At 41.7% G+C, this 27,130-nt stretch overlaps 1 protein-coding gene across 1 annotated transcript; it reads right to left on the bottom strand.

Annotated features, from left to right (window-relative positions):
- Window positions 1-506: 506 nt before the first annotated feature.
- Window positions 507-11,035, bottom strand: LOC143319977 (ATP-sensitive inward rectifier potassium channel 12-like). Its single transcript, XM_076729295.1, has 3 exons — window positions 10,777-11,035; window positions 4,350-4,528; window positions 507-2,978 (listed from the first exon to the last, which is right to left on the bottom strand). The coding sequence occupies exons 2-3, from the start codon at window positions 4,439-4,441 to the stop codon at window positions 1,340-1,342; spliced, it is 1,731 nt and encodes a 576-aa protein (XP_076585410.1). The 5' UTR covers window positions 4,442-4,528; window positions 10,777-11,035; the 3' UTR covers window positions 507-1,339.
- Window positions 11,036-27,130: the final 16,095 nt, after the last annotated feature.

The following is a 27,130-nucleotide window of genomic DNA, read 5'->3' as shown; positions in this document are numbered from 1 at the left end:
ACAATTCATCCTGAGGGGAACTTGTATGTTTCTATCCAATTTCATGGCAGTCCATCCAAAAGCTGTATTCCAACAACAACATTTCATTCAAAGCCACAAAAGCCAACATTGTGCTGGCTGTAGATGAAAAGATTCACCAAAATCATGGTGATCTGCAAATCATGATTGTCTGTAGAAATTTTCATGACAATCCATTCAATATTTGTTAAGATATTTCAGTCCAGACCCAAAGTACTGAACCAACCAGCCAACCAAGCAACAGACTGATTGCGTTGCTAAAAATGAGTGAAACACAGTGTACTCAGGGCTTTTGGAACCACTGGAGGCCTGGGGCCTCGGAGCAGTTGCCTGCTTTCCTTTCTAGAGATAAAGAGCAACCACTCATGCTTTGATCCGAAGACAAATGAGATGTTTGTGATCTCATCTCAGTAGACCCAGATGGTAATTAGCATGGATGGACTGTGACACCAGTGAAAAAATGTGCAATAGAAATTCAACAGAGACAATTCAAACATTAACAGTATATACTGTTTTTTATTTGGCGCTTTATTCATACAAAACAACACACTGTTGCAAAGTGTTTGAATCTATTGATAAAAGTAAGAATAAAGTGCTTTTTCACGATCTGTAGCCTACATGTTTGACTAACCGTTTGAATTCTCTTTCATAGTTCAGGATTTAGTTTATCTGAACTTGTTGTCTATCATGGAAAAAAAAAACTGATAAATTTAAAACAAAATAGCTTATTAATTAAATGTGAAAAGTAATAGAACTCAGGCAGGAAGACAGAAGTTCAAAATACAGAAATAATTTATTTTTACACAGAGAAAATGAGTGTGTTGACATTGAGCATTTGCATCATGCTTCCTTTAACATGAATAGATTTTTCTCTCATAACATTTATCTGTATATGATGCATAAGATAAAAGCATATCATATATACAAAAACTGAACGGAAATCAAGAACAAAATGCTTGACTTAACTGTAGATCATATATTGTCATATTAAATAAAACAAGAAAGCAAAAAGGTACCTCGTTATAAGATACCTCATGATTTGAGAGAAATACCAGGTCACCATGTTTAAAAGTAGATGAGCTGTGTATTGTCTAGACACTGATGTTACAACTGAAAGTGTACAATACCTGAAACCAGAGCAAGTTATGACCTAAAGCTGAGTGAATTTTTTGACAGCTGCAAAAATATCCTTCTCTTCCACCAGCATTTACAGTTTAAATTGTGTCCTCCGCATTTTATTTTTTTACACTAGTTCAATACTTTAGTTGGATGCACACAGACAAAGAGAGGAAACAAATGGAAGGGCAGCCATTACCATTGATTAAACTCCTGACTCTCTGCTGATGTATAAAGGTAGAGTGGGCTGTAGTCTGTCAAGGCTGATCTGATTCTCTGAGTCCAGAACACACAGCATCTCCACTGTCTGCTCCTCCACAAATGTCTCTTTGAAGCCCAAGTGAATGTCATCTCTCATATTTACCTCTCTGTCACTTCTTACATTCAGGCTCCCCGCCTCCTCTTTCACATCTCCCTCATCCTCGTCATCCCCGCAGCACAGAGCTACCTCATTCTCGTAACAGAAAGCACTGGGGGAGTGAGGGCCCAGGAGATGGCGGGCTGCCCTCGGAGCAAATGGTGATGGAGACTGGGAGTAACTCGAACTGGAGGATGAGGACTGCCTGCCATGACGCATCATCTGGCTCAGTTCCCTGGCACTGCACTGAGGTGTAGATGGCACTTCGTAGGTCTTATGGAACCGGGAATAGTCCACATGGTAGCGGTCACTCTTCTCAAAGACCACAGGCTCAAAGCGGTGACCCCACATGATCTCCTTGGCCAAGTAGGAGCTACGGGCCTGTGTCGTCATAGCTGTGGCCTCCACCATCCCCTCCAGGATGACCACAATCTCAAAGTCCTCCTTTTGCAGGTCGGCACGGCTCAGGTTATACAGAGGACTGGTCTTGTTAATCTCATGGACCACTACAAGCGGTGACACCAGAAACAGCCGATCCAGCCCGTCGTCGTAGCCGACATCAATGTCTGTTTGCTCCAAAGGGAGGTACTCACCCTCCGCCGTCACATGCGGCTTAATGAGCTGAGCACGCACATGTGCTTCAACAATGTGGCTCTTGCGCATGTTCCCCAGGCGCCACATGAGGCACAGCTTACCATCTCGTAGAGCGATGACGGCATTGTGCGAGAACAGCAAGGTCTGTGCCCGCTTCTTCGGCCGCACCATCTTTGCCATGATGGTGCCAATCATGAAGGAGTCAATAATGCAGCCCACGATGGACTGGACCACCACAGTCACCACAGCAACTGGGCACTCTTCAGTGACACACCGGAAACCATATCCAATGGTGGTCTGGGTCTCAATGGAGAAGAGGAACGCCCCAATGAAACCCTGGATGTGGAGAATACATGGCCGCCATTTGTCTTTTCCCTCCTCTACGTTACTTTGAGGATCTCCTTCCTTCACAGGAGCGCGAAAGTCAAAGTCTCCATGAGCGAGCGCCACTCCCCAGAAAATCAGGCCAAAGAGCAGCCAAGACAGAAGGAAAGTGGTGGTGAAAATGAGCAGCAGGTAGCGCCAGCGTATGTCCACACAGGTGGTGAAAATGTCAGCCAAGTATCGTCGTGGCTTATCCTCCATGTTGTTGAAAACCACATTGCACTGACCATTTTTCTTCACAAAGCGACTGCGCAGGCGGCCTGTGCCCATGTCCAGGCCCAGACGACATGAAGGTGATGCCCGGCAGCTGTTGTGGACGATAGGCTCATTTGTCACTCTCAAAGACAAAGCCCCTCTTCCCTCATCACTTCCTGGACAATCTCCTCCTCCTTCTTCACCCTGCATACGGGCCCCTGACAGTGTCTGCTGAGTCAGGGGACTGTGGCCATTGTGGAGCCCCAGGCTGGAGATCTTCAGGGCATCTTCATCTGTGGAAACGATGCTGTATCTGGGAGAACAGAGGGGAGAACATTAGTTCAGGGGATTTGACAGTTTCTATAGCCAATGTATGATGATATAACACTAACTACATAGCTTAAGTGCTTGTTCATATTTTTAAACACCTTTCACATTTAACGTTACCACAAAAAAAGGATCTTATGATGAGAACTAACCAATCTGTTTGCTTGTCTGAAATGTAAAAATCCTCACATCAAATGACGAGCAGGACAGAACCACTGACATTAGCCTAAACTCTGGTCACATCCAGGATTGGCTTCCACACAGTGGGGAAATATGACAGTGGATGTGAATAGGGCTATTTTAATGGTAACCTGTTAACCCACAAACTAATGTAGTTGGTTAATGATGTGGCTTTAGAAGTAGCGCTTAATACAGTAGGTAGGTGAGCCACTTAGCTGGATGTGCTAATGTTTGCAGCTTATGTTAACAACAAACGAACACACTGTTTAATTCATTCTTTACACATTTTCTCTTAGGGAAAGAAACAGCCTTAGTATCAGTCAGTCTCACCACAGCCCCATGCGCACTGCTGTGACATGGAGAAATCCAAAGCTTCACACGTCTGCATTACTTAATTAAGGTTGCTAAGCTATTAATAGACAGTCGTTGTTCAGGGGATGTCATCTTTCTTACACGTCTCCTTTTGTAAGCGGTTTATAAATTCTGACTAATGTCTTCATTAATGGTCTATAAATCATTTACCTTAAGCTTTATTGATCAGTTAGACACTGTTTTTGAGAACAACTGTTTGGATTGCTAGGCTAGAAAAATTCCTGCTGCATTAAAAGTCAAGCCATTAACAAATTCTCATGAGCTTAAGATATCAAGTCTGTAGATATCAGTTATTTGTAAAGGGTAATAAGCTATCAATTCTTAAGTTATAGAAACTGGAAAAACTTGAGGATCATGAGTTTCTCAGCAAACATTAGTAAGTCATCGGTGTGATAATACTGATAAAGGTATTTTAAGGTACTCCATCATGTCTGCAGTCGGATATGTTAATAAACATTTAATAAATGGGGTTGTTGTTTCGAGAACATCAAAGGTTAAATGTTCTTTTTCAGGGTCTACCCGATGGGCTATAGTGTCCATTTTCACAGCCTGGTAACCCACATGTTCTTCCAAAAAATGGCTTATAATCGATCTATTAAGCATTGGGTAATGATTTATTGACCATTATAATCTCTTCATAAAGGTTAACTTATCAGAAAGAAGTTCATAACGTTTCTAATATCTGCTGTAGACTTGTGCTTGCAGTAGTTATTTATGAAAGGACATTTTTTGTGAGAAGGAACTGAAGTAACATAAAAACTATTTTCTTTAGTAAAGCTGCTGTGCCATTGACATCCTCTCTTACCTGTTGACTCGCACCGCTCCCATGGCACCGGTGATCATCAGGCTGTGTCTGCGAGGGCAGTAATGTAGGTTGGGGCGGGCAGTTCCAACCATTAAAGTACTGTTGCTGGACAGGGAGACAGTATGAGCTCAGATCTGTCTTGCGTTCGTTATCATCGCTGCCATCTCATGATTCATTTTCTGGGAACAAAGGGGACAAAGAGGATATTGTTTCAATGATTAGAAAGGCACAGGACTTTTTCAAAAGCAAAATAAGTAAATGAATAAATAAAAATAAATAAATACAGTTTTAGATAATTCCTGGGCCCCCCCCAAAAAAGAAAAAAAAAAGAATAAAGAAAATAAAATGTAACCTTGGGGGCCGCTGTGCTCACACAGTTAGCTAAATGCTAATGTAAACATACCAACATGTTCACAATGACAATGGGAACATGCTAATGTTTACTGTGGCAGGTAGTTGTCATCTTCACTAAGCATGTTAGCATTTGGCATTTACCATAAAACACAAAGTGTAGATGAAGCTAATGGGAAGGGCATTCATTTTGAAAGTATTTGGTCACAAACCAAAGTATTGTACAAACTGAAATTTGACCTGATGGATTGACAAGGCTCCCATTCCCCTCTCCTCTTCTCACTACGTTGTCTTCTCTCCAAAGTTAAACAACCAAATACACGCTAGATGAAAAATTAAGGAATCAGCAAAATCATTGGAAGGTATCTTTATGAGGCACATGCATGTCTGTACCAAATTTCATGGCAATTTATCAAATAGTTGTTGAGATGTTTCAGTGCGAGCCAAAGCAGTGGACCAGCAGACAGACCAACATTGTCATCCACAGAGTCAGTGTGGCTAAAAATCAGAAAAATCAAAAATCTCTCCCTGCAAATTTTGGCCTTGCCCAAATGCACGGAGCAGACCAGACAGTTTTGTGTAATGAAAGCTTATTGATTAGGTCCTTGCTAGTGGTTAGCCTTAGGGACCTTCAGGCCAACCAGGAGTGGAAAACCAGACAGGCAGTGGAAGGGACAAAGGTCTAAAAAAGAGATGAATCAGTGGTAATCTACTGTTAGAGGAACAATTGATCTGCTGTTTGGCCTGATGACAAGGTTGGAGGGTGATTTCGCTCTGCTTATTATGTCAGCAAGCTGGGGACCAGGAGGACCAAAAAGCACCGGGTTGCATAACCAATAGAAGGCCAATTGCACGCGATACAAAAGGGCATTAGTGGTTTATGTTTTATTGTGCATGAATCACTTTGGCTGACATTAATTAGTTGACAGGACAGGCCTGCATTAATGAAAGGTAGTAATGGATTGTCTTGGGAAAATTTCAGACAACTGCAGTTTAAAAGCCTTTGTTCGATATCGCTGTCACGTCAATAACAAGCACAAGCAAATAGAAACGCACTTAAACACACACATACATACAGATTTTTATGGGATTTGGTGTCATGTAACATGGGCTGTGTGCAACCCTTGTTTGTGAAGCTTCCAGACTCTTTCTTTCCTGTTACACCAAGGACAGATGTTACGTACTGGCTGCTGATTGGCTGGATGAAGGGTGATTTTCAACTGGATAATCCCAAAAGGCCAGATGATTACATCAGCTCGATAACTCCCACAGCTGGAGTAAAATGTCCTCCATGTGAAACAACGACCTTTTCTTACAGAGGTCTTAAAGACGTCAGCCAGTATGCCTGGTCACGCAGGTTAGCCTCATGTCAGTGCCCGCAGCATCATGTTTGGGATGAGGACATCACATCATAGTCCACATGTCAGTCTGTTTGTCCCCTCTCATATCACTTGTTTGTTGTTTAAAATGCTGGTATTATATCCAATGTTCTATGTCTTTGTGTCACACCAAGCACTTGCCCCCCCCCCCACATGGAATTACATTCTTTCTCAAACAGCAAACATATATAAGATGCCTCTTCTACTATACAAAATCAACAGTAAAAACAGAACTTACACAATTAATGTGAAAATGCTCAATTACATTCTGCACACAGTGGCAGAGGAGAGAAAAGAAATGCTACAAGCCCTAAATTTTATTCTGATTTTTTTTTCTTATCTTCCAGTAACTCCAACTCTGTCTTTGGCATCATCCATATTCACAAATCAATTTCTGCTTTTATCTTTTTATCAAAGCCTTGTATAGCTGCCAGTGAAGAGGACAATAGAAGCCAAAATGGAACATGTTTTATAGTTTGCTTGTATTTTTGCAAAGGTGCAGATGACTTTTGTAGTGTGGTAGACAATAAAGTTGTATTGTACTGTATTGTATTACATTTAGTTGAGAAGAAGCCATTGGCTAAAAAAATGTTGCACCGTGTTACTTCTGAAGAATGATGTTTAAATTTGTCATCACCAGCGTCACGCAAACAAAACTCCAAAGTCCATTAAAAGCATTGATAACAAATTGTGACATACAGCTGGTGGACGCAATAGTTTGACACAAGCCTGTAACTGTGCCTGTGTGAATTGTGAATTTGAATTGCTGTTCAAATGTTGGAGATTGTGTGTTCTTTTGGCTACATATTGCTCAAAATAGAGGAAAACCTGACAATCAACAAGTTGACAAAAAAACACGACTAAACTTTATAGAAACGACAAAAACTACCACTCGTCAAAGTTCATTCTTAATCTTGGAAACAAGGAGTCTGATAAAACCATCGACTCTCAATGTGCACTGAGTATTTTGGCTTTCAGGCCCCCGTGGACAAGAAGTCTTGAAAGTGCTGCTGGGTGAAGTCATGTCATGATCCACCTTCATGACAACCGAGCGGCAAACTATCAAATGACCTGTCTGTAGGATTTCTTGGCCTCTAGTGGTCGGGTTGCAGATTGCAACCAACTGAATATCAAGAATTTAAAAAACTATGCTATATAAAAAAAACTCCATTAAGAATCTATTTACATTTTTTCCATGTTCCATTTTATTTTCTCCCAAACTCTGTGTTTTCATTTAGCTTTTTCTGAATTCTGTGTCACATGATTTAAGCACATCAGAAAGACTGTCTAACTATGAGGAGGATGAGAAAAAGTTCAATTCAACAAGAGTGAGTCCATGTCTGCCGACGTGGTAGCACCTCTGAGAGTTTGTTGAAGTGATGAGCTCTGGCTACACGCTGCCTGTCTCCATTTTAGATGTGAAAAGTAAGCAGACATCACACGTATTCTTGTAGGTCTTCAACTAAACACCCACACAGAGTGTGTTTCTCTTAATTCAGCCTCAGCACTGTGAAAAAACCTTTCTAATGTTAGGGAAAACCCTGATTTTTATAAATTGCATCCACATTTGGCAAATTCCTCAACATTCCTGGTTTTATAGTTCATCAAATTCTGCAGTTTGTTTCCTGCTTCACGGAGGTCATAAGGCCCAAAAATCACATCGACTCTCTGACATTAAACTGACGAGCCAGATGGTTTTTATCATCTGGGAAGGACACTTTCAAAAAGTACTTGGTAGGTAAGTGGATGAACCGTGTGTATGTCACTGTTTGCCACAGGCTAACTTCAACCAATCAGATCAACAAACCATATGATGCAGTAAACTCTCGGGGGAGATGAGCAAAAATATGTTTTCCCTGGAGGAAAAGCCTTCAGTGTAGTTTCTATCAGTCATCAAAGATCTATCTTTGTTTCCATTTTATGAAACTGAATGTATGTTTTAAGCTGTAAAAACTTTGTTGTATAAATGCTGATAAATATTTTTGCAGCCAACTGTTGTCGGTATATGCCTGGCTGTTGTCTTTTTTTTCTCAGATGAAAGGAGCCCTGGGGGAGAGTGGCAGTAATTAATGTTTGATCATAGTTACTGTTTTAGCCGTCTCCATAGGAACATCTCTCCTCTCTCTCTACGGGCCTGATTCGCTGCGTGTGGTGATGGTTTACCATGTGAGACAACTTGTGAGGAGGAGGAGATAAGCCGACTGATGAGGGGAGAGGAGAGGAGAGGAGAGGAGAGAGGTAAATAGGGCTCTCCCCTGAGTTAAAGAGGCTCCAAAGCCTGCACCTCTTGCAGAGCTCTACGAATACAGATTCTCATTATTCCGTGTTGAAGACTCTGAGAGGAACGCTCAGTGTCTGACGTAGCTTTTATTCAAGTACGTCAGAGCAAAAAAAACTGACGTATATTGCAACATAATCCTGTGGAAAAGAAAGGATGGAGGAAGCCCTTGTCAAATACCAGATTACTATGTCCCTTAATCTCCAAATCCAAACAACGATACGAAAGGTGGATGGCAGTTGCTGCATGACCTGGCTTAAACCCTTTTGTGTAATTTGAGATGTGATTAAAGGGGGGGGGGGGGGGTAAGGAAAGACAGAGAGAAAGGAAATACATTCCTAGAATGTATGGGCTAAAATAATGGGCTTTACAGGTGCGAGGTCCTCCATGTTGGACACGGTGTGAGGCAAGATACAGATTAAGATGAAGAGATTATGACGTCAGGAGATGCTGCTACACCGTGTAATGCCATTTGCAGAAAACCGGAAGATTTACGCACACAGCAAAAGTGTGAAAAACACAATCTACACTCTTTTGTTGTCGTTTTTTTTTTCCTCTCCTGAGTGTAAAGGCAAAGAAATGTGTGAAAATGTTGCATGTGGTCATGCTTTGCGTGTCAGAGGTGGTCCTCGTTTGTTTTCGTCTCTTTTTCTGTATCTCTGGACAACATGCTGCCTTAAAACCAACAGTTCAGAAGGGCCTGCGTGTCCCTCCAGACGGCGGTGTCCTTGTCTTACACTGAGGCAAAAATAGGGACTTGTATGCGTAACAGGAGGGATTTATTTAGAGTAGAAGAACTATGGTCATCCTACATGGACACACACACACAAACACACACACAAACACTAGAAATCACAGAAAATTTACAGGAGTAAATGAACTATTTTCTCTTCACTGGGCAAAAACAATCTAATGCAGTGGTGAAACGTAACTAAATACTTTGTGCTTGAATACAATTCTCTTCTCTCCTCGAGTATTTCTGACACCTTATACTTCTACCACATTTCAGAGGCACATATCATACTTTTTACATTATTTACTTGTTACTGTTCAAATGAAAACCTTACATGTAAAACTGTTCAGTTCATAAAATATGTTGCATTATTATTGATTAAACAAAACAATATAGACAGTTATTCAAATCTGCTCCTCATTGAAAACAGTAAAACATGCTTGCATGTTAATGCGTATGTTATCATACTCCTGTAACGCACTTATGAAGCTCTGAATTGTGACATTTTGCATAAGGAGTACTTCTAATTTTTAGATTTAAAGTATGTTAATGTTAATACCTGTATTCTCTGTGTGCATAATCTATATTTACTAAATCTCTTTAAGTGTTTATTAAGTATTGTGTAGTTCCTGGTAAAGATGAAAATAGAGAACACAGTGAAACTTGTTTGTTTTTTTGTTTTTTTTTTGTTTTTTTTTTAACTGAGATGGCACTTTGACCAAATCAGCTTGTATCTTACAAGGTGTGGTCATAGACAAAAAATGTGTAAAGGTGGCGTTAGTGCTTAATACTTAAACACTTTTACTTTATTAACATATTGGAAAGCAGGGCTTACTTGTAATGGAGTATATTTATAGTGTGGTACGGCTACTTTTACTGGAGTAAAACATCCTAATACTTCTCACATTAGTGCAAAAATTAGATATATTTTCAAAGAAGCGTCACATCTAATACCAGTTCAGCCTGATAAAGAACATATTCTAATCTTTGGGCCATGTACAAACTGTGTTATACCAATTCAAAACAACACAGATTAAAGTGAAGTTTCCGTTTTTGCACATGCATCAGCGCAGGAGGAAGTCTTAAATGCCGATCAATAGGTTCACACAGTGCAACCAGAAGTTATGACGGGGCAGTTTGCAAACTAAGCAGCAGCTGTGACGTGTGTTCATTTCATTGAGGCCACAGGAGCTGTCCAGTGCTGAAAATCAATCCAAAGCCTGCAGGAATAATCGACAGCTGGGAGCGCAGCGGTGGGGGTGGGTGGGGACGGGGGGCTGAATACTACCCTAACCTTGAAAATGATTTTGGCCTTTAAAATCTTTTCCTCTATCTGTTTACACTCCCGACATTTTTTACAGTCGACTTACTCAGCCACATGAACGTTTTGTTTAAGTATTGATTGTGTTTTCTGAGTAGTCGGTTAGTTAGCCCGAACAGGGACACACAACTATTGCGGGACTTGGCGCGGTGGCTCTCTGTCACCGTGCAGTTTGGAAATTTGAAGATTTAAAGTGGTCAGGAAAGTAAACAAGTTGGACTCAAGAGTTTGTAATTCTTCATCATAACAAAATGAAAAATGGCTTTTTTGGGTTATAAGAACGTATATATCTTTTTAATCTTCCCACTTGAGCCAACAGACGTCACCACCAATCAAAACAAGAATACGACGATATAAACACTGACCTTGGTGTTACTGCAGGCTGAGTCACTTGAAGACTAACATTGGTTTCATCCTCATAATAAGGTAGTTGGGTTGGTTTACTGCTGACGCCGTCCGTCCTCTCTTCTTCCTCGTTTTCCTTCACTGGACCAACACCTGTTTCATAAACCTGCTCCCAGACTTCTCTTGCACAAACTTGTACATGTCTCCAGTCTGAGCTTTGTCTTGTTGCTCCATAGTCACTGAACGGAGTCGCTGCTGCCTGCTGGTTGTGCATCTGCCCCGATCCCTGCCAGTGTGTGTGCGCGTGTGTGTGTGGGAGAGAGAGAGAGAGAGAGAGAGAGAGAGAGAGAGAGAGAGAGAGATGTGATTATGTTCCTATTTATATATGCTATTGTTTTCCCCAGAGTGTGGAGATGTGGATTGTATAATTTAGACTTCAGCCCACTCAGACAGATACTTGCACTGACATCCAAAAAACACAACACCAGTGAAGACTATTGTAATCCTATAAAATTCCTGTGGAGACTCAGAAGTGTCTCTCAGGCAGTTTACTGTGTATCTGTATCAACTCTACGGTACAAAAGGTTTTTTTTTTTTCTTTAGGTCTCATATTAAATTACGATCACAATAGACTTAGTGCAAACACAAAAAATGCTAAAAATGAAATCAGTATTTATGTCCTGTTGTTCATTAGCTTCATCATACGGTCGTACAAAATCTGCATTTCTTTATCAGAATTGTGCAGAATGTGTTCGTGGAAAAGTACAGAATTGGTTGGGTTATTTACTAAGTAAGCAAATAATATGGGATGAAGGTTAATGTGGCCGTTAGTAGCATCCGTCAGCTTTTCCATCGCCAAGCGACTTGAGAGGCCTTTCAGCCACTGATCACAGGCAGTATAACTAGTGGACGGAGCTTCTGGGTCTGAAAGGTGAACGTGGACGAGCCTTAAACCTGCATTCTTTCTCATGGCCAGTGGGGGGCGACTCCACTGGTTGCAGATAAAAGTCCAATTGTAAATTTATGTGAGAGTGACCCTACTTCTCACTTGATTTAATACCTCAGTCAACAGTTTGCTGACGAGTTCATGTTCTCAATCACTACTTTCAAGCCTTTTTCAGCACAGCGTGATGTTCCTGTAGCAAATTATGGTCCCATTTAGAGTCAAAGAGAAGATAAAGTCGAAGATGCTTTAGGGCTTGAGTTTTTCTATTTTACTTTCATTGAAGATCCACATAAAATGTTGTCTGTAGGTTACAAGAGTGAAACAATTTCACCTTAGATTTAACTAGTTTCAGATACAGCTGTGACCGTTTGATTCCCACACACACCCTCTGACATTTGTTTTGCAGTCCAGAAAAGCACAAGTGACAATAAGTGATGATGAACAAACTAGAACGGTACAACTGGGCTCTAAATATTTAGGCAACCCATTTTCCTTGGGTGCTCTGTCCCTCTACTCATGGCTGGATTAAGGAGGTTTAAACTGAGATTAGTCAGTCCATTGTATGATCGTCTGATATTCTGTGATCCAGTTCCAGTCGTGCTGACCTAGACAAAGTTTTAAGAAGAGCTTTAATAAAACAACACGCTTGTTACTTCCAGCTTGTGAAAGGCATCATTGTACACTTGACTCTGACACAGGAACCTGCTCCTGTTGAATTCTGCACCCATTCTGATGCTCAGCGACTGTTGATGCTCGCAGGTATCTTCTTCTCTTTCTTTTCTCTCAGTAGTTGCACAACATTTTCATGTTCTCAATGTACACAACACTCCAGCTTGACTCTGACTTTTTTTTCTGTTGGACCATAGAAACCAGTTCCACAGCTACCGAGGATGAGTGCTACCCCCATGGTGAGTAAACTCAACCGTGAAGTGACCCTTTATCCTCCCCGTGCTCTAATGTTAAAAATTCTGTTAACAGACAGAATTTGCTCAAACAAAAAGTAGTTTTCCTCACAATGCATGTCCGTCAGCAGCAGCCAATCACATTCAGAGGGTTGGTGTGAGAGACTAGCAGGCAGACAGTGTTGTTTGTTGTGAAAATGTGTAGTTACCACCCAAAAGTGGCTAAACAGTCTTTCCTATAGAGTCAAGTGGAGGGTTTTCCGATTTTTTGGAGAACACAAATTACATGCAGTGTCATCTACGATGAGGGAATAGCCAGTCTCCTGCAGATAATCAGAGAGGCGGAAGAAAGTAATTGGTACAATTCCTGCAACTTGCTTCCTCCTCCTTCTCTGTCCTGCTCCGCCCTGAGCAGTAGCACCAACCAACAGCCACACAGTAACAAGTCATGATGCAGAATTCACTTCTCATCTCTGCAACTACAGTAGTTGTAATAAAAAGGAAAAATCTAAGACATGATATTAGTGATGCTGTCACTGAGAGGTTGAATGGTGGTGGACTTTTGTTGCCGCTCTGACTGCTTTCAGTTCACTGCCGTCCTGCTCAGACATCATTTACATGCAATCTCATGGCCAGGGAGGTGATTAAGTCAGAGTTATTCAGGAACATTGATGTCTTATGTCTGGTTAAACACAGGTTATATAACAGTGATTTGTGTTTACGTCCTTTTGCAATTACTGCGACCTTAATTTGTCAAGTAATTCCGATTAAGCACTTGTTGTTGACCTGCAAGTCACAGAGAATCTGGAGCAGCAGATTGATTAGTCTATTTTGATACTTGATTTTATCTTTGAGTCTTTTTTTTTTTTTTCAAGCACAAATACTAAATATTTTCTGGCTTCAGCTTCTCAAATGTGAGGATTTCCTGCTCATCCTGTAAAGAACTGACCTATATTTTGGTTTACAGCAATTTAAAGGTCACTTGGGGTTCTGGGAAACTGAGATGAGCATTTTTCAGAGTGTTTTTAGAGACTAATGAATTATTTGAATTGATGTCTGAGATGGCATGTTGGAATGTGACTATCTGCAGCACTTAAGTCCAACCTGAGATTTTCTGTGGGAAGCCTGTGTGTGTGTGTGTGTGTGTGTGTGCGTGATGCTGAATCAATCTGGAGTGTTACCTGTGTGCCAAAAAAAAAAAAAAAAAAAAAAAAAATCTCCCCTATTTGCAGTTTCTGATAAACATTCATTCCAAAGATAGACCAAACAGAGAAATGGCTGCTGCTGCTGCTGCTGCTGCCAAAACCACTTTGTACTTGTTGCACTGGACAGATTGAATGCCATCAGTCTCTGTAAATAAACAGAAAGGCATTAATAAATAACAAAGCAGTGTTGACTGAGCATGGCAGCGCCGTGTCAGCCATATCCATATGACTGCACGGGGCCAGCTTTATGGATCCTTTCAAATCTCTTTGAGGTGTTATTGCCAATTAGACATAACTCTTTTGTTTCCATGGAAACCCTTTTTTCCCTTCTTTCTGGTCTGTCTCTCTCGCACATAAATACACATGTACATGCTCTCTCTCCACATGGTTTATTTTTAAAACCCCTTTCTTTTTAGTTTGGTGAGACAACGGGTGGGTGCTGCATTGCGTAGGGGGGATGTTGGGGTACAGTAATATAGGACCGAGCAAGTGTGGGCACGGGTCAGAGGTTAGGGGATTAACAAAGTGGGCACGCAGAAGGAGTGAGTGGGCTGAGAATAACTCACAGTCGGAGGAACATAATGTGCTCCGTGTAACAAGTGTGAATGAAAGAGAAGTTGCTTCTGTTGTGTTTGCCAGTAAAGGCACCAGTTTGATGATTCATGCACACAAAGTTTTACAATCAAATACGAGGTGGCACTTACACTTGAGAGATGAATCTGTGTTGCATAAAGATAGTACAAGAACATAGAAATAATAAATGAAAACTGCAGAAAGATGAAAAAGGCCTTTGTTGCAGCCACGCTATAAAAGTCAAAGATGGGTATCTAACAGAAAACCTCCTAATTAGCGAGTGTTAAGTCATGCAGCGGCACACGAAGCTGAGCGATGGGATGGAAAGACCGTCCTCGCTTCCAGCACGGACCTCTGAAGATAGCACTGATCTAGGTACCGGTGAGATAATAATGCCTTTTAGTGGCATACTTTGCTGGAGGCAGTTCTGTATTTCTGTCTCCATCAGGACCATCCATCACTTCTCCACAGCGCACATAGAAAAGCATGAAAAAGCACACACAAACACAGGCACACACTGTTCTTCCCAGAGCCAACCTCATTGAGGAGGTCAATGACAGAAATCACCACTGAAAGCCCTCATCACCATCATAATAACTCTTCCCTTCAGTCCATTTTAAATTTGATAAGCAGATGATGGGAGCTATTTTCTGTAGGGCCCGGACGTCTCTGTGGGCCTGCTTCATGACTCCCCCTCAAATGCCGTGAGAGCCAGTTTACTCATAAGCAGGCGGACGCCTCATTTCTCACTCCGAGAGCTGATCCAGGTCAACATGTTTTTAGAAAAGTAGGCCGAGGGGGCAATCACTCCCAGCAGCTGAATAAATTTAGCCCAAATAAAAACTGTATATAATGTTGCTCTATAGACCAGAAACAGCAACACGGCGTGTGCGCTTGGCTGTTTTGTGTGTTCTGTTCTGACTCCCAGTGTAAGACTTCTCCTAAACACAGACTCCTCGAACATTTATGAGGATTAGACAAACACAACTCCTTTGTCTGAATAAGTGTTGCAAGCATTTCTTTAATTTCTGTCCAGACAGGCTTACATAACAGAAATATTCATCACAACATAAAGTACCAGAGTGAAGAGTTTGTGGCTGAAAGAGAAAGAAACGTGTGCTGACTTTACCAACCTTGCTCACTGTGTTTCTGTGTGCCTCTAAAAGTTTTTTTGTGCTAAGATTTATTTGTGAAGAGAAAAACTTTATTTTACATTAACAACATTTATAAGCGCTAAATAAACAATTCATGAGTGGTTTGTAAAACGCTGTAGCACAGTATCATGTCGATTGAAGCCGATAAGCTCCAGGATTCATCTGGCAGAATAATTTGTGGCTTTACATCTGACATTTTTAAGCTTGCCTGTCAATAGATTGTTAATAAATAAAAAACTGATAAGTGTTTAACAACACACAACAGACTTCATGTGTGTAATAATATAGTGTATTTGATTGATTACTTGTTTATATGCTGCTTAGAAATGTTAAAGTGTTATCTATGAAATGTGACAGATAAAAGTCTTGCAGCAGCTTCCTGTGGTGGACTGGTGGATGTTTACTTGTGGAAGACGGCTTGATAGAATCTCAGGAACTGCGAGTAAAAGCATCCAATAAACAGGATAACAATGACACAGATTTAGGCTACAGGGAATTTATTTTTCCCATGTAAGGCTTTAATGTACGAGCTGCGTCTATGAAGCAGGAGAGAACGTGACAGTGGCTACAGCGCTTTAACGAAAACATGAAATATAGATTTGTAAAATGTGTGGGCTTGTTGATCTGACAGTGAGAAAGATGGTTCAAGTAGTTGAGTTCAGAAGGTTGTTCGAAGCAGGAATAATGGTCACGATCAATACCTGCCCTGGGTTAGGGGTAGGATAAAGGTTAGGAGTGCTGGATCAATGTTTGGCCTCTGTGCTGAGGTGACTGCTGATTGGGATTTAATTAATCATCTGTGATTGGTCTTATTAAGAGAAACTCTGCTACAGAGGGGTTTTTTTTTATTTTTTTTTTTTACATCAAATATTTTCGTGTTATTTCAAGTCCAGTAGCCAGAGTGATGCAGAGAGAGAGAATCGATTACACGTGATAATGTTTGTAACGCGGACATAAAACCCACAATGCTAAAAGCAGAACACATGGATGGCACATGTCCTCACACGTCCATGAGTCTCTGCGGGGTGGACAGAATAAGAGGAATTTTAAGTGAAGGAAAACACAAGCTTTTCAGAAAACTCAGTCAAAACTCTACTGGAAATCACTGTGGTGCTGGATGTTTAATGGTGTGCGCAGTCATCTCCAGGGAGGTTTGATGACTGAATGGATGTGAAGATTATGAAGTCGTTTTAAAGGACCAGACGTGAGTGATTTCAGAAAGACCAGGATGAATTCGATAAAAGTTTGGCTTCTTTAACAAGAAGTCTAATGTCCCACTTAGTACAGTCCAGGAGTTCTTTGACTCTTTCATGGTTCAGTGTTGACCAGGGACTCGTGGACTGTCAGGCCCGAAAGACATCACCACCAATTTTACTTAAATCTGCATTCATAGATTCTTTTTGACACTCGAGGGCACTGAAAAAGCAACATTGACAAGTACTGCTTAATGAAGTTGTTATGGAAAATCTGTTAGCAAGCAGTCCATTTAGACACAGTGCAACATTAGCATGCATTTGCGGCTGTGTTTTTAGCCACCTGATGAATGTCAGTACAGTATTCACTCTCCTTTTAGCTCTGGTTTTTGTCACCACCAGCTCCCAAAGTCTGAAACCTGACTCTTTGGCTGCTAAGTGCTCAGTTATGTTCACCATTAGGTTGCTGAGGCTGGGCAGGAAGTGTACATGCACGGTGGGTTTATCAGTGCTTATCACTGGAAACAAGAATGATGGAAAACAATAAAACTTTGAAAGCCAAACCAATGAGCTGTAAGACGTTAAACTCTCCACAGAGCTGAGAGGAAGTGCAGGTTTAGGTGATAATTCTTTGTGGGTTTATCTTTACGAGCAACACGCTTCAGACTGCACCCAGTCACTGATCCATTGTTAGTACATATATGTTGATTAGAGCAGCTTTAAACTGACATTTCTGTCGAGATTGTAAGAGTTTAATCGTGTTGGTTTGATAGGGAAAACACATAAACACAGACTTACAATAGACCCTAAAAGCTTTCACAATGGGATGAAAAACTTTCTGCTAACAATCCCACAATGCAATGAGTTGAATTTTAAAGATGAAGAGATTATAGTGATGCGAGACTACACTGATATAATATATCTATATATCTATAGGCAGCAGTGAACGAGTCGCTTCAGATGAGAGAGAGTGATTTCAGACACAAGCTGCAGTTTTGAAGGTGCTCCTGGTGACGCCAGTGTGTGGTGACCTCATTTCTCTGTCTCTATGAGTTATTGAAAAGCAGTTTTATTTTCAAAATCAGCAAAAACAGAAAAAAATGGAGCTCTGACAATCTCAGAAAATATAACTCTGAGGAGCATGAAGTCACTTTAATACGGCCGTTAAAACGTTTACCTTCCTGTTTGTGGTGAGCCATGTCAGCTGAACCTACATTTCCATGGATACTGGCTCTACTCTCCCATTATAGCAACTGCTGCCAGAGAAGCTGAACGCACAAGCTGAACGAAGCTACAATATGCATGTGACACACAGGAGAAGACGAAAATATCTCCCCTTAATTGTCATGTTACTTGCCAAAAATGTTTAATTATACTCCTGCGCCTTCAAGGTTCACTTGATAGTGTTTCATGACAAAATGTAGGCTTACAAAACTGTAATTAATCATCAGGAACTTTGGACATGTTCCACAAGTTTATACGCCCAGGCGCGCACACACGCACACGCACACAAACACACGCACACACACACATGCACACACACACACACACACACACACACACACACACACACACGCACACACACAGTAAACTGCGCCTCAGCACTCAATCTTTCTGGATGTTTGCCGATGTTGTTTGTCTGTGTGTGTGTGTGTGTGTGTGTGTGTGTGTGTGTGTGTGTGTGTGTGTGTGTGCAGAGGACGAGCAGACAGACAGAGAGAGAGCGAAAAAATGAGAATGTGAGCATTCAAATGTGCATGTTTGTCCTCTGTCTTGTACTGCACATTCACACACACACACACACACACACACACACACACACACACTCTGTGGAGACAACAGGCCCCCTCTTGTGGCTTGTTCAAACACTGAAATCCCCACTGAAAAACTGTCTCAGCACTTCGTCACCCGATGGGAATTAGCTCAGCTAATGATGCCAACACTTTTCAGAGTCACACACGCTCGCAGGAGTTTGGTACAGAAAGTAGAGCTATTGAACAACCTCGCTATTGTTAGCATGTTGCCCTGATTTTACACTCCATTTCGCTGTTTTTCGTCAATATAATACACAAACGTAACCCCTTTACATGTAGTTTACCCCCCTGTTGTGAACGCTTCAGTACTTTTGAGGTCTGACCGTTTCATATCGGTCTGACTGAAATATTCAAACCAAAACTCCATGTCCATCAAATAAAAATAATCCAGATTCTTGATGTCTTATGCATAATTTTATACTCTATGTTTGATATCCTCTGAAGCTTCTCTACTAAAATTCAGTATGATGGTCTTTTGGAAGTGTTTGTCTGCACTGCATGAGGTTTTAACATCTGGCTCACCAATAGGCTGCTACCAGTCCAGGGGTTTAACATTGTCCCCACTACCACTTTCAAACTGTCCCGTCTGTTCACTCACCTTATTGTTAATCCATTAGTACTGAAATGTTCTGTCTTGAGGTGCTTTTGCCCATTAACCCCTGAAGGTAACGTAGAAATTAAACCAACCACCAACAGTGCCATTAATACCGACATGTTACCAGTAACTGTTTCTGTGCTGTGATTAGCCTGGTATGAATCTAGTATTAATAACAGAGAGGGTATACAGGATTGCAAGCCCCCCAAAGTTTAATGTTTCATCTCGACCTTTAAGGTGTTGGATTTTGCTTGATGAAGACCTTGAAGGTCAGAATGTTGTCTGTCAGTGCTCCAGTATGATCCAGGTGTTACCTTCATATCACCCTTTATGTATTTGTTTTTACTGAGGTATGATTTTAGTCTGATGTTGGAAATTTGTCTGCAACAGTGAAACCTCTTAAAATTTTGTTTGGTGTAAGGAAGAAAGACACAAAAGGGACAAACACCTGTCAATTCAGCACCATTGGCAGTCAGTGAATTAACTACTGCAGGGAGAGTGTGTATTTTTGGAACAATGGGCGTTTCGGACAAATGGACTTTCAGTCCAGTGGGATATTTTTCATCCTGTTGAGGTTTAAGAATAATGGGCTGTTGGAACAAAGGCACAGTACCTGCCCATATCTGCTGCGCTCCTTCATCTCTCCTCTTTGTGGGCTGGACTGTCAGAGTAACCATCTGTGCAGCAAGCCCACCGCCGTCCATAAGACACCTGTCAGGAGCAGCCAGTGCTGTGTTTCACTTTCTAAAGATGATGATATTTGATCAGTCACCACACTGGGCCAATGTGAGAACCAATGAATGTTTGTTTCCTGATAAATGACAGCCTCTGTAGCCTCCATGACCATTGCACTGTTTCCATCGTGGTGAGAAGAAACCGAGCTTTCGCTGAAGGATCTCCTCTTGGAAATCAAACATGCAGCACTGTTTCAACTTCTTCTGTGTGAAAATGAAGACTTTGGAACACACTCATAAGGTAGACTGTCGTGTCATATAGTTTTAGATGTTTCAATGTGAACCTCGTCATAGACACCTAATGCTGGAGGCTTCCCTCTATGTAACAGTTAAATTATTCACTGTCACAGTTTTCTGCTCACAGGTGTGAAGATATCCCATCAAAAGTGGTGTGTGTTTCAGTCAACAGGATTTTTGAGTAACTGTTCCCACAAAATCTCCTTGAAAGATATTAAATTGTTAGCGACACGGAGGTGTGACTCATTGAGTTGTATCTGTAGTACAAACAGCACAAATGTGCTTTTAAAGCTATATATTAGCTGTAGCTGTTTGCTATTGTTCTGCTTATGGGCAAAAGACATCTAAAGAATTAACCGTTAATCTCCAAGAGCCTGCCTAATCATAGCTAATAAGATTTCACTCGTTTTAATGATAGTTGTTATTCATATTATGGTAATGAACTGAATCTAGAGCCCACCGAGACCCTCCTGGGAAATAAGGCTGCACCAGTTCAATTCAAAGTGAATCAATCAAAGGCTATTTTCGTGCTTAAATGCCTGAGAATACCCAGCCACACACCACTGATGACAGATTCAGCATTGCTGACATGCCGCCCCCTGGTGAGGACTACTACTGCCAGCTGTTCCAGCCCAACACCTTCGACCCCTCCCGCTGCAGCTCCTGCCTGCGGCCGGATCACATGCACCTCAGCAGCACCGCCACTGCTGCTGCTGCTGCTGCTGCTTCACAACAGGAAGGTGCACTACAGTGGGTACGTACATGAATCATTCAATAGTTTTGTCAAATAATCTGGACTTTATGTATCAAACTCCTCTGGAGTCATCTCACCATTGACAAGTTACTTTTGCTATACATGTTTCACAGACCCTCAGTTGTAATGGTAGCTTAGAGAGCAGCAGACCAGCACACACCTGTTTTGGGGGGATAGAAAACTAATGATTCTGTAGTTGTCATTGAAATTTGATGCCTTTGTTTTATTTAATGACCTCACCTGAACTGTCTCCATCCAAGTGGATCAATGGCCGAATACATTCCTGCTGTCTGACTGCTGCACAATTTAAGAGTACAGACGCACTTATTGTGATCGTCAAATTTGTAATATTAGCATATGAAAATCCTGCCATTCCCTCAGACGTTGGATATGTAGTCATGTCAGAGATGACTACACAAGCAAAGTCTCATTTCAACTATGTCAATACAGGATTTAATATTATTAATGTGCCACAGAGAATCATGAGACTCCTCAAACTGACCACCGCAGTATGAATGTGTGAGTGTAATGAGTGTGACAAGCGTTGGTATTCTTCATGAAACTTAAATCCTAATATTCCTGCTGTTTTAGTGTAAAACCACCCACCATGTTATTAAACTGCAGGACTCTGAGCAGATCGCTAGATGCTAATAGCTAATTGTGCATTAATTCTGAGTTAATGAAGGTTGTCTTCTTCTTCAAAAAATGTCCACTCATTACTTTGTGATTCATGCAGTTTGAGGCACCAAAACAACTTTTCATGATGATCTTAATGTTGATAATGGCGGCTGATTTACAATCCAACTTCATATCTTTCTGAAACAATGATTCCTTGATTTCAGACTGAAGTACTTCTGATTTCTAGCACTGTGGGACTGTGGATTTGTCGGCTGAAATGACCCCTATATCTAACTAGCTAGCATAAACTGATGTTCATGCTCAAACTTTTGAGTTAATTGTTAATCTTAATTTTGCTAAAAGGAGTAAAAGTCAAAATTTAACTGAGCAACAGCCAAGTTTAGGTGACCATTGCTCATAGTTGAACATTTATGAATCCAGGCGCATCAAGATTGCACATAACATATTCAGATTAAAATCTATTATGAGAATAAGAATAAACAGGGTCAAGTGCTTTTTAAAAACTTAAAAGCTATCATTCAATACGACAGGTATGATAGTGAAACTGTTCCAGGGTGATGTGATGATGTCAGCAAGTGAAACTCCTGTGGAGGTGGGAGAAGGATAATAAAACAAGGTGGCATCTGATTCTGTATCATTAATTAATGAAAGCGCATTATAATCCTTGGGGAATGGGCTGTAATCTGATAGGCCCAGATGACACATATAAACCTCACAGAACACCGTCCCACTTCAGAGGAATAAAGTCAAGAAAGTTATTTTTTCAAAGTTATTACTGCAATGCAGACTTTATTTTGATCCTGAAACAAAAGACGACCCTTCACATTCTTTAAACCTGCACCCAGTCAAGAGATCAAAACGACTAAAATGAGCAAAACTTCTGCTCTCTGCCTCTTAATGTGAGGTAGAAGGGGACGAGGGATCAAGATAAGGGTGAGAAAGAAGATGAGTGGGCGGTTCTGGTAATGTAAAAGCAGCAGAGCAATGAAATAATGATGAGCATGACCAGAGACTAGCTTAAGTTACGTCCTGTGCAGTCAAAGTAGTGGCTTAGCTCGAACGAATGGAGAGAAGGAAGGAGGGAAGGAGGAGAGCTGCTGAAAGCCTTGACAGCAGACTGAAGGACAGCGAGAAGTCACAGTAAGTGAAACATGTCTTACCATTTTGACTTGGACTGTTAGCTTGTTATATATTAGTGTCGGCAGGGTGAGTTTATGTTGTTTTGTGTTGTTTGCAGTTGTGGGATAGAAGACATCAGCTCTCGGGTAGTTGCTGTGTTAAGTCTGTTTTCAGGGTCATAATGTAATGTAAGATTGCTCCATAGTATAAAACAGGATTAAAAGCAATAGCATCAAAACGTGCTCTTCATCAAAACAAGGCCCAATTTATAGGCCAAATTCGATTCCTTTTGTTTGAAATCCTCTGATGTCAGACCAGTTTGACTCTGAGTTTTCCAAATGCTTAAAAATGTGTTTCTGCGTCCCACAAACCAGGAGGCAGATGATGATAATCGCGCTCTGTCTGAAGTGACCACAAGTGCCAGTAGTGATGACGTCAGCGGTCGATGGACCTACGAGTGGAGTCTGGTCCACAGTCTGAGTCCTGAGTGGGAACTTAATATCTGTGACACTGACATACAATCCAGGTGACTGTATCCTGTATCCTGATTTTAGAAACCATTTTTTTTTTTTTTTACCCAGAACAGTCTGTCTGAGCAGTGAGCACAATACTGAAATACCATGAAATAACACACTCACACAGAAAGACACTTAAAGAAGGGTTTGTCTCTGACTGAGCTGCTTAACAGGATCTAACTTAGTCTGAGTGTATGTAAACAATTAAGCTTAGAGCTGCAGTAATCAATATTTTTATGTTAACAGTGGACATGTGTAGCTTCGCTCTGATAAACCCACTGTGTGTTACCTGCCCAGCACCAAACATTTTAGCAGTCCTAAATCCAGTAGAAACAGATGCGTGAATGTTTCGCTCTTCAGTATCCAAATTTCATGTCATGTTTTGTGTGAAAGCTGCACACATTACGCTCACATCTACCAATAAAGCTGCTTTGTGGTGCCTTGTATTATGGGATTTCAGGGTCTAATGTTCATGAGTATTGTTCTTTGGATGGACTGCTCACTCAGTGGTATTCACACAAGTTTGTGTTTTCAGTTTTAAATTTAATTTGGGCAAACAGGGCAAATCTAATGGATCTTAATTGTGCTCTTTTCAGTTGCAGCTGTATGCTTTTGATGAAGGTTAATCAGATTGGGTGCATTTGTACAGAAAATGTTGCTTTGTGCGGCTTTAAGATCTTTTCATCATTGCATCCTCACATAAAACCAGATGACTGTGACATTATTTTTGTGAAGATATAGAATGTAGATTAACTTCACTTAAATGCATTTATTGTGATGACAGACATATTTGAGATAAAGATAACTACATTATATAAGCATCGATTAAAATACCCCTCTTTTTGTGTTAACATGGAACACTTTGTGCACTCCCTGTCATTAAAGCAGACTAAGCTGCACAAAAGAAGCCATGCCTGTGATTTCACCTACGACTGGAAATGTGTCGTAATGCACACACTAGGTACCAGTTAAAGAGTAACCAGCGCTCCACTATCATCTTTCAAACTCCATATAACCTTTGTTGGCCTTCTCCCTAATCACCAAACCAACTGGCAGTTCAGCATACATAGTTTAGAATTGACAGCTCCATGATTGCAGCATCCTCATCCATGTATCAGTGCTGATCTTGTACTGCTCTCCTCCAGCTCTCCAAATCAGTGGGACCGTCCAGAGAGGAGCAGATCCCTCAGCCCAGAGAGGGTCTGTGTGGCCCAAAGAGATATGACCCGGCTGGACCCTTCTCCCCACCGCAGCACTGAAAGCTCCTGGATGGATGAGAGGAGGGCTAGAGACCGGTCCCGCCGGCCATCAGGTACAGTCACAGATGTAAACTGCACCATGAAACTTAATGTGGTCTTGATCTTGAGCTGGACTTAGTCTCATGCTGTCTTACAGGCTACAGTTTAGTGTAATGACCTCAGGCTTGTATGATTTTCAGAGTGCAGAGGAGACAGGGAACAAGAGAGTGGCTATTTCTCTCCAGACAGAAGAGGTGATGGTGAGCAGCAGATGGAGGAAGTCAGCAAACGGCGGTATCGTTACTTCGAAAGGGGGCATCCTCTTCCTAGCAACTATGTTCTTGAGCCCAAAGCGTGCGTTCCCTACAGGAATGTGAACCTCGGTGTGCCCTCGCAGAGGAGGAACCTGGAGACATATTTGCAGGAATCTTGGAGAAGTGAATCCCCAGAGAGATACACGTACCACTCCAACTTTAGACGAGGAACAAATTCAGAGAGGAATTCACCAACGCGTCACAGCTCTGTGAGCCCAGACCGCTACAAGTTAACTGAGTCTCCTGTGGGACCACAGCGAAGGAGCTCCCTCTCCAGGAGTCAGGTTCGGTCTCACGCCTCATCTCATGGCTCCCCTCAGCTTCCATCAAATGGTCCTTCTCAGCATACATCTGGCAGGTCCAGTCCATCTCGCAGGAGGAGGTCCATTGCCTCACCCTCCAGGGTCGCCCCGTCTCACAGGCACACGGATTCTTTCCCGTTACAGAACGGTGGATATGATGCTCAAAAGGGATGCAGCCAAGAGACGAGGAGTTCATCGCAAGCTTCAAACAAACACAGCTTGGACTCTGAAAAACTCTACAGGAATCTGGAATCTATCTCCCGCCGTGGATCCTTGGCCGTCCAGCAAGACCTATATGGGAGATCTCAAGCATTTCCTCAAACCACAACAGCTGCCAACAGCTCAGCCAACACTTGCAACAGCCATGAAGTATCACCGCACAGGAATGGCTACAGTACACACAGCCACACCCCACAAAGAGAGGCCTACTCCAGAGATAGCAGACTCAGTCCTTCTCAAGGCTCCTGGCAGGGGTCGTGTCACTCTTTACTCAGCCTCCCACCCTCTCGTGGTTCATCAACATCAAGACGAGGTGTGGACTCTCAGGTACTGGGTAGTTTACTGTCACATGCTGCAGTCACAGAAACCGACAAGGGCAACGAGGGGAATAATACAGTCAGAAGCAGGAGCAACATGAGGCGAGGCATGGAGGCCTTACTGACCTCTGAATCCAAGAAGGCTGCAGTGGAAGTGGAGGAGGTACGTATATCAGGTATTACTTATTTTTAACCAAGGTAGCATTATAGCTCCATGGACAACACTCTGGTCAACTACTTTGGTCGAGACGGAAATATCTAAACAACTATTGGATGGATGGTACAGACATTCATGGTTGCCAGAGGATGACACCAACTGACTTTGGTGAGCACCTGGCTTTTCCCCTGTCGCCACTACGAGGTACACATCCCTGGTCCAGAGTGAAATGTTTCCACAACAAGGATAAAGTGTAATAGCTTTGATGATCCTCTTCTTTTCCTCTGACTTCTCATCTAGCACCATCATCAGGTCAAAAATTTTATTTGTCCAGTGCAATTGTTTTAATTGAAATGAATGACTTTCCCATCAGCCTGAAGTTAATGTTGTGCCAGCATTAGCATTCAGCTCAGGGTACCATTGTGCGTATAAGTGCAGCCTCACAGAGCCACGAGCTGCACACTTTCAGTCTTATTATGTTCTCTCTCTCCATACCACGTATCACATAATAAATCTTCATGAATTTGAGGTGGGGATGACCATAGACGACTACATTGTTCTGGCTGATATTCCAAAGATTCTGCTGGAGTCAGAAGAGGAGTCACCAGGTCTTAGGAGGAGGAACCAGAGTCCCAGCCCATGCAGGGACCAGAAGCTTAGGACTTACAGGTTGGTGCTAGCATATATGTTTTCATGGTTGATTCATGGATAGCCATCACAGAATCCTACAACCATCTATTCTGTATTCCGAATGTATGCATTTCTTTAAAGTGTTCCATTGGCAGCTGGAAGATTAGGGGCAAAACTAGTGTAGCGAGTAGAAAAGACTTTGAAGATGTCTTTTGATCTGATCATAAATAATCACCTCAGTTATGACCAAAGAAAAGATTAGATGTCTGTGAGTTGCGCAGGTATGTTAAAGTTCAGCGAGAAGAAAAGGATGTAAATTGTGCATATTTTATGTCAATAATTATGTTTATGTATTAGTAAAAGACTTAAATATGTGTTTTTTCAACTCAGTTTCTCTACTTTGATCTGTTTCTGAAGGTATCAAGATGAAATAGACGTGTACAGTTCAAGGCTAGAGTCAGATGAGAGGGGGAGAGGCAGAGAGAGAGGCAGAGACAGACGAGAGAAATGTCGGGACTCTGAGAATGGACGATCATCTCGAAGGCAGTCGAACGCATCCCTTCATACACAGGTACGATGCAATACCTGCAGACGTGTTCGCAATAAAATCCATCTTGAAAAGACAGAGCTTATAATCCTGCGTCTTTATTCTATCAAAGAGTTCAGATAATCAAAGTGGAAAACACAGATCTTCAAAGGTGAAGGAGCGAGCTCCCCCTGAACGGCCACAGACGCAGGTGAGCACTGTCCCGGTGCTTTCTGCATTTGTATAAATCACGAGTGTTTGGAGGAAAATGGGTCATTCATACATTCATTC

This window comes from Chaetodon auriga, chromosome 4, assembly GCF_051107435.1.
Source record: "Chaetodon auriga isolate fChaAug3 chromosome 4, fChaAug3.hap1, whole genome shotgun sequence".
Lineage (NCBI taxonomy): Eukaryota > Metazoa > Chordata > Actinopteri > Chaetodontiformes > Chaetodontidae > Chaetodon > Chaetodon auriga.
The sequence above is the reverse complement of the archived record's forward strand: the minus strand, read 5'-3'. Positions and strand labels throughout refer to the sequence as shown.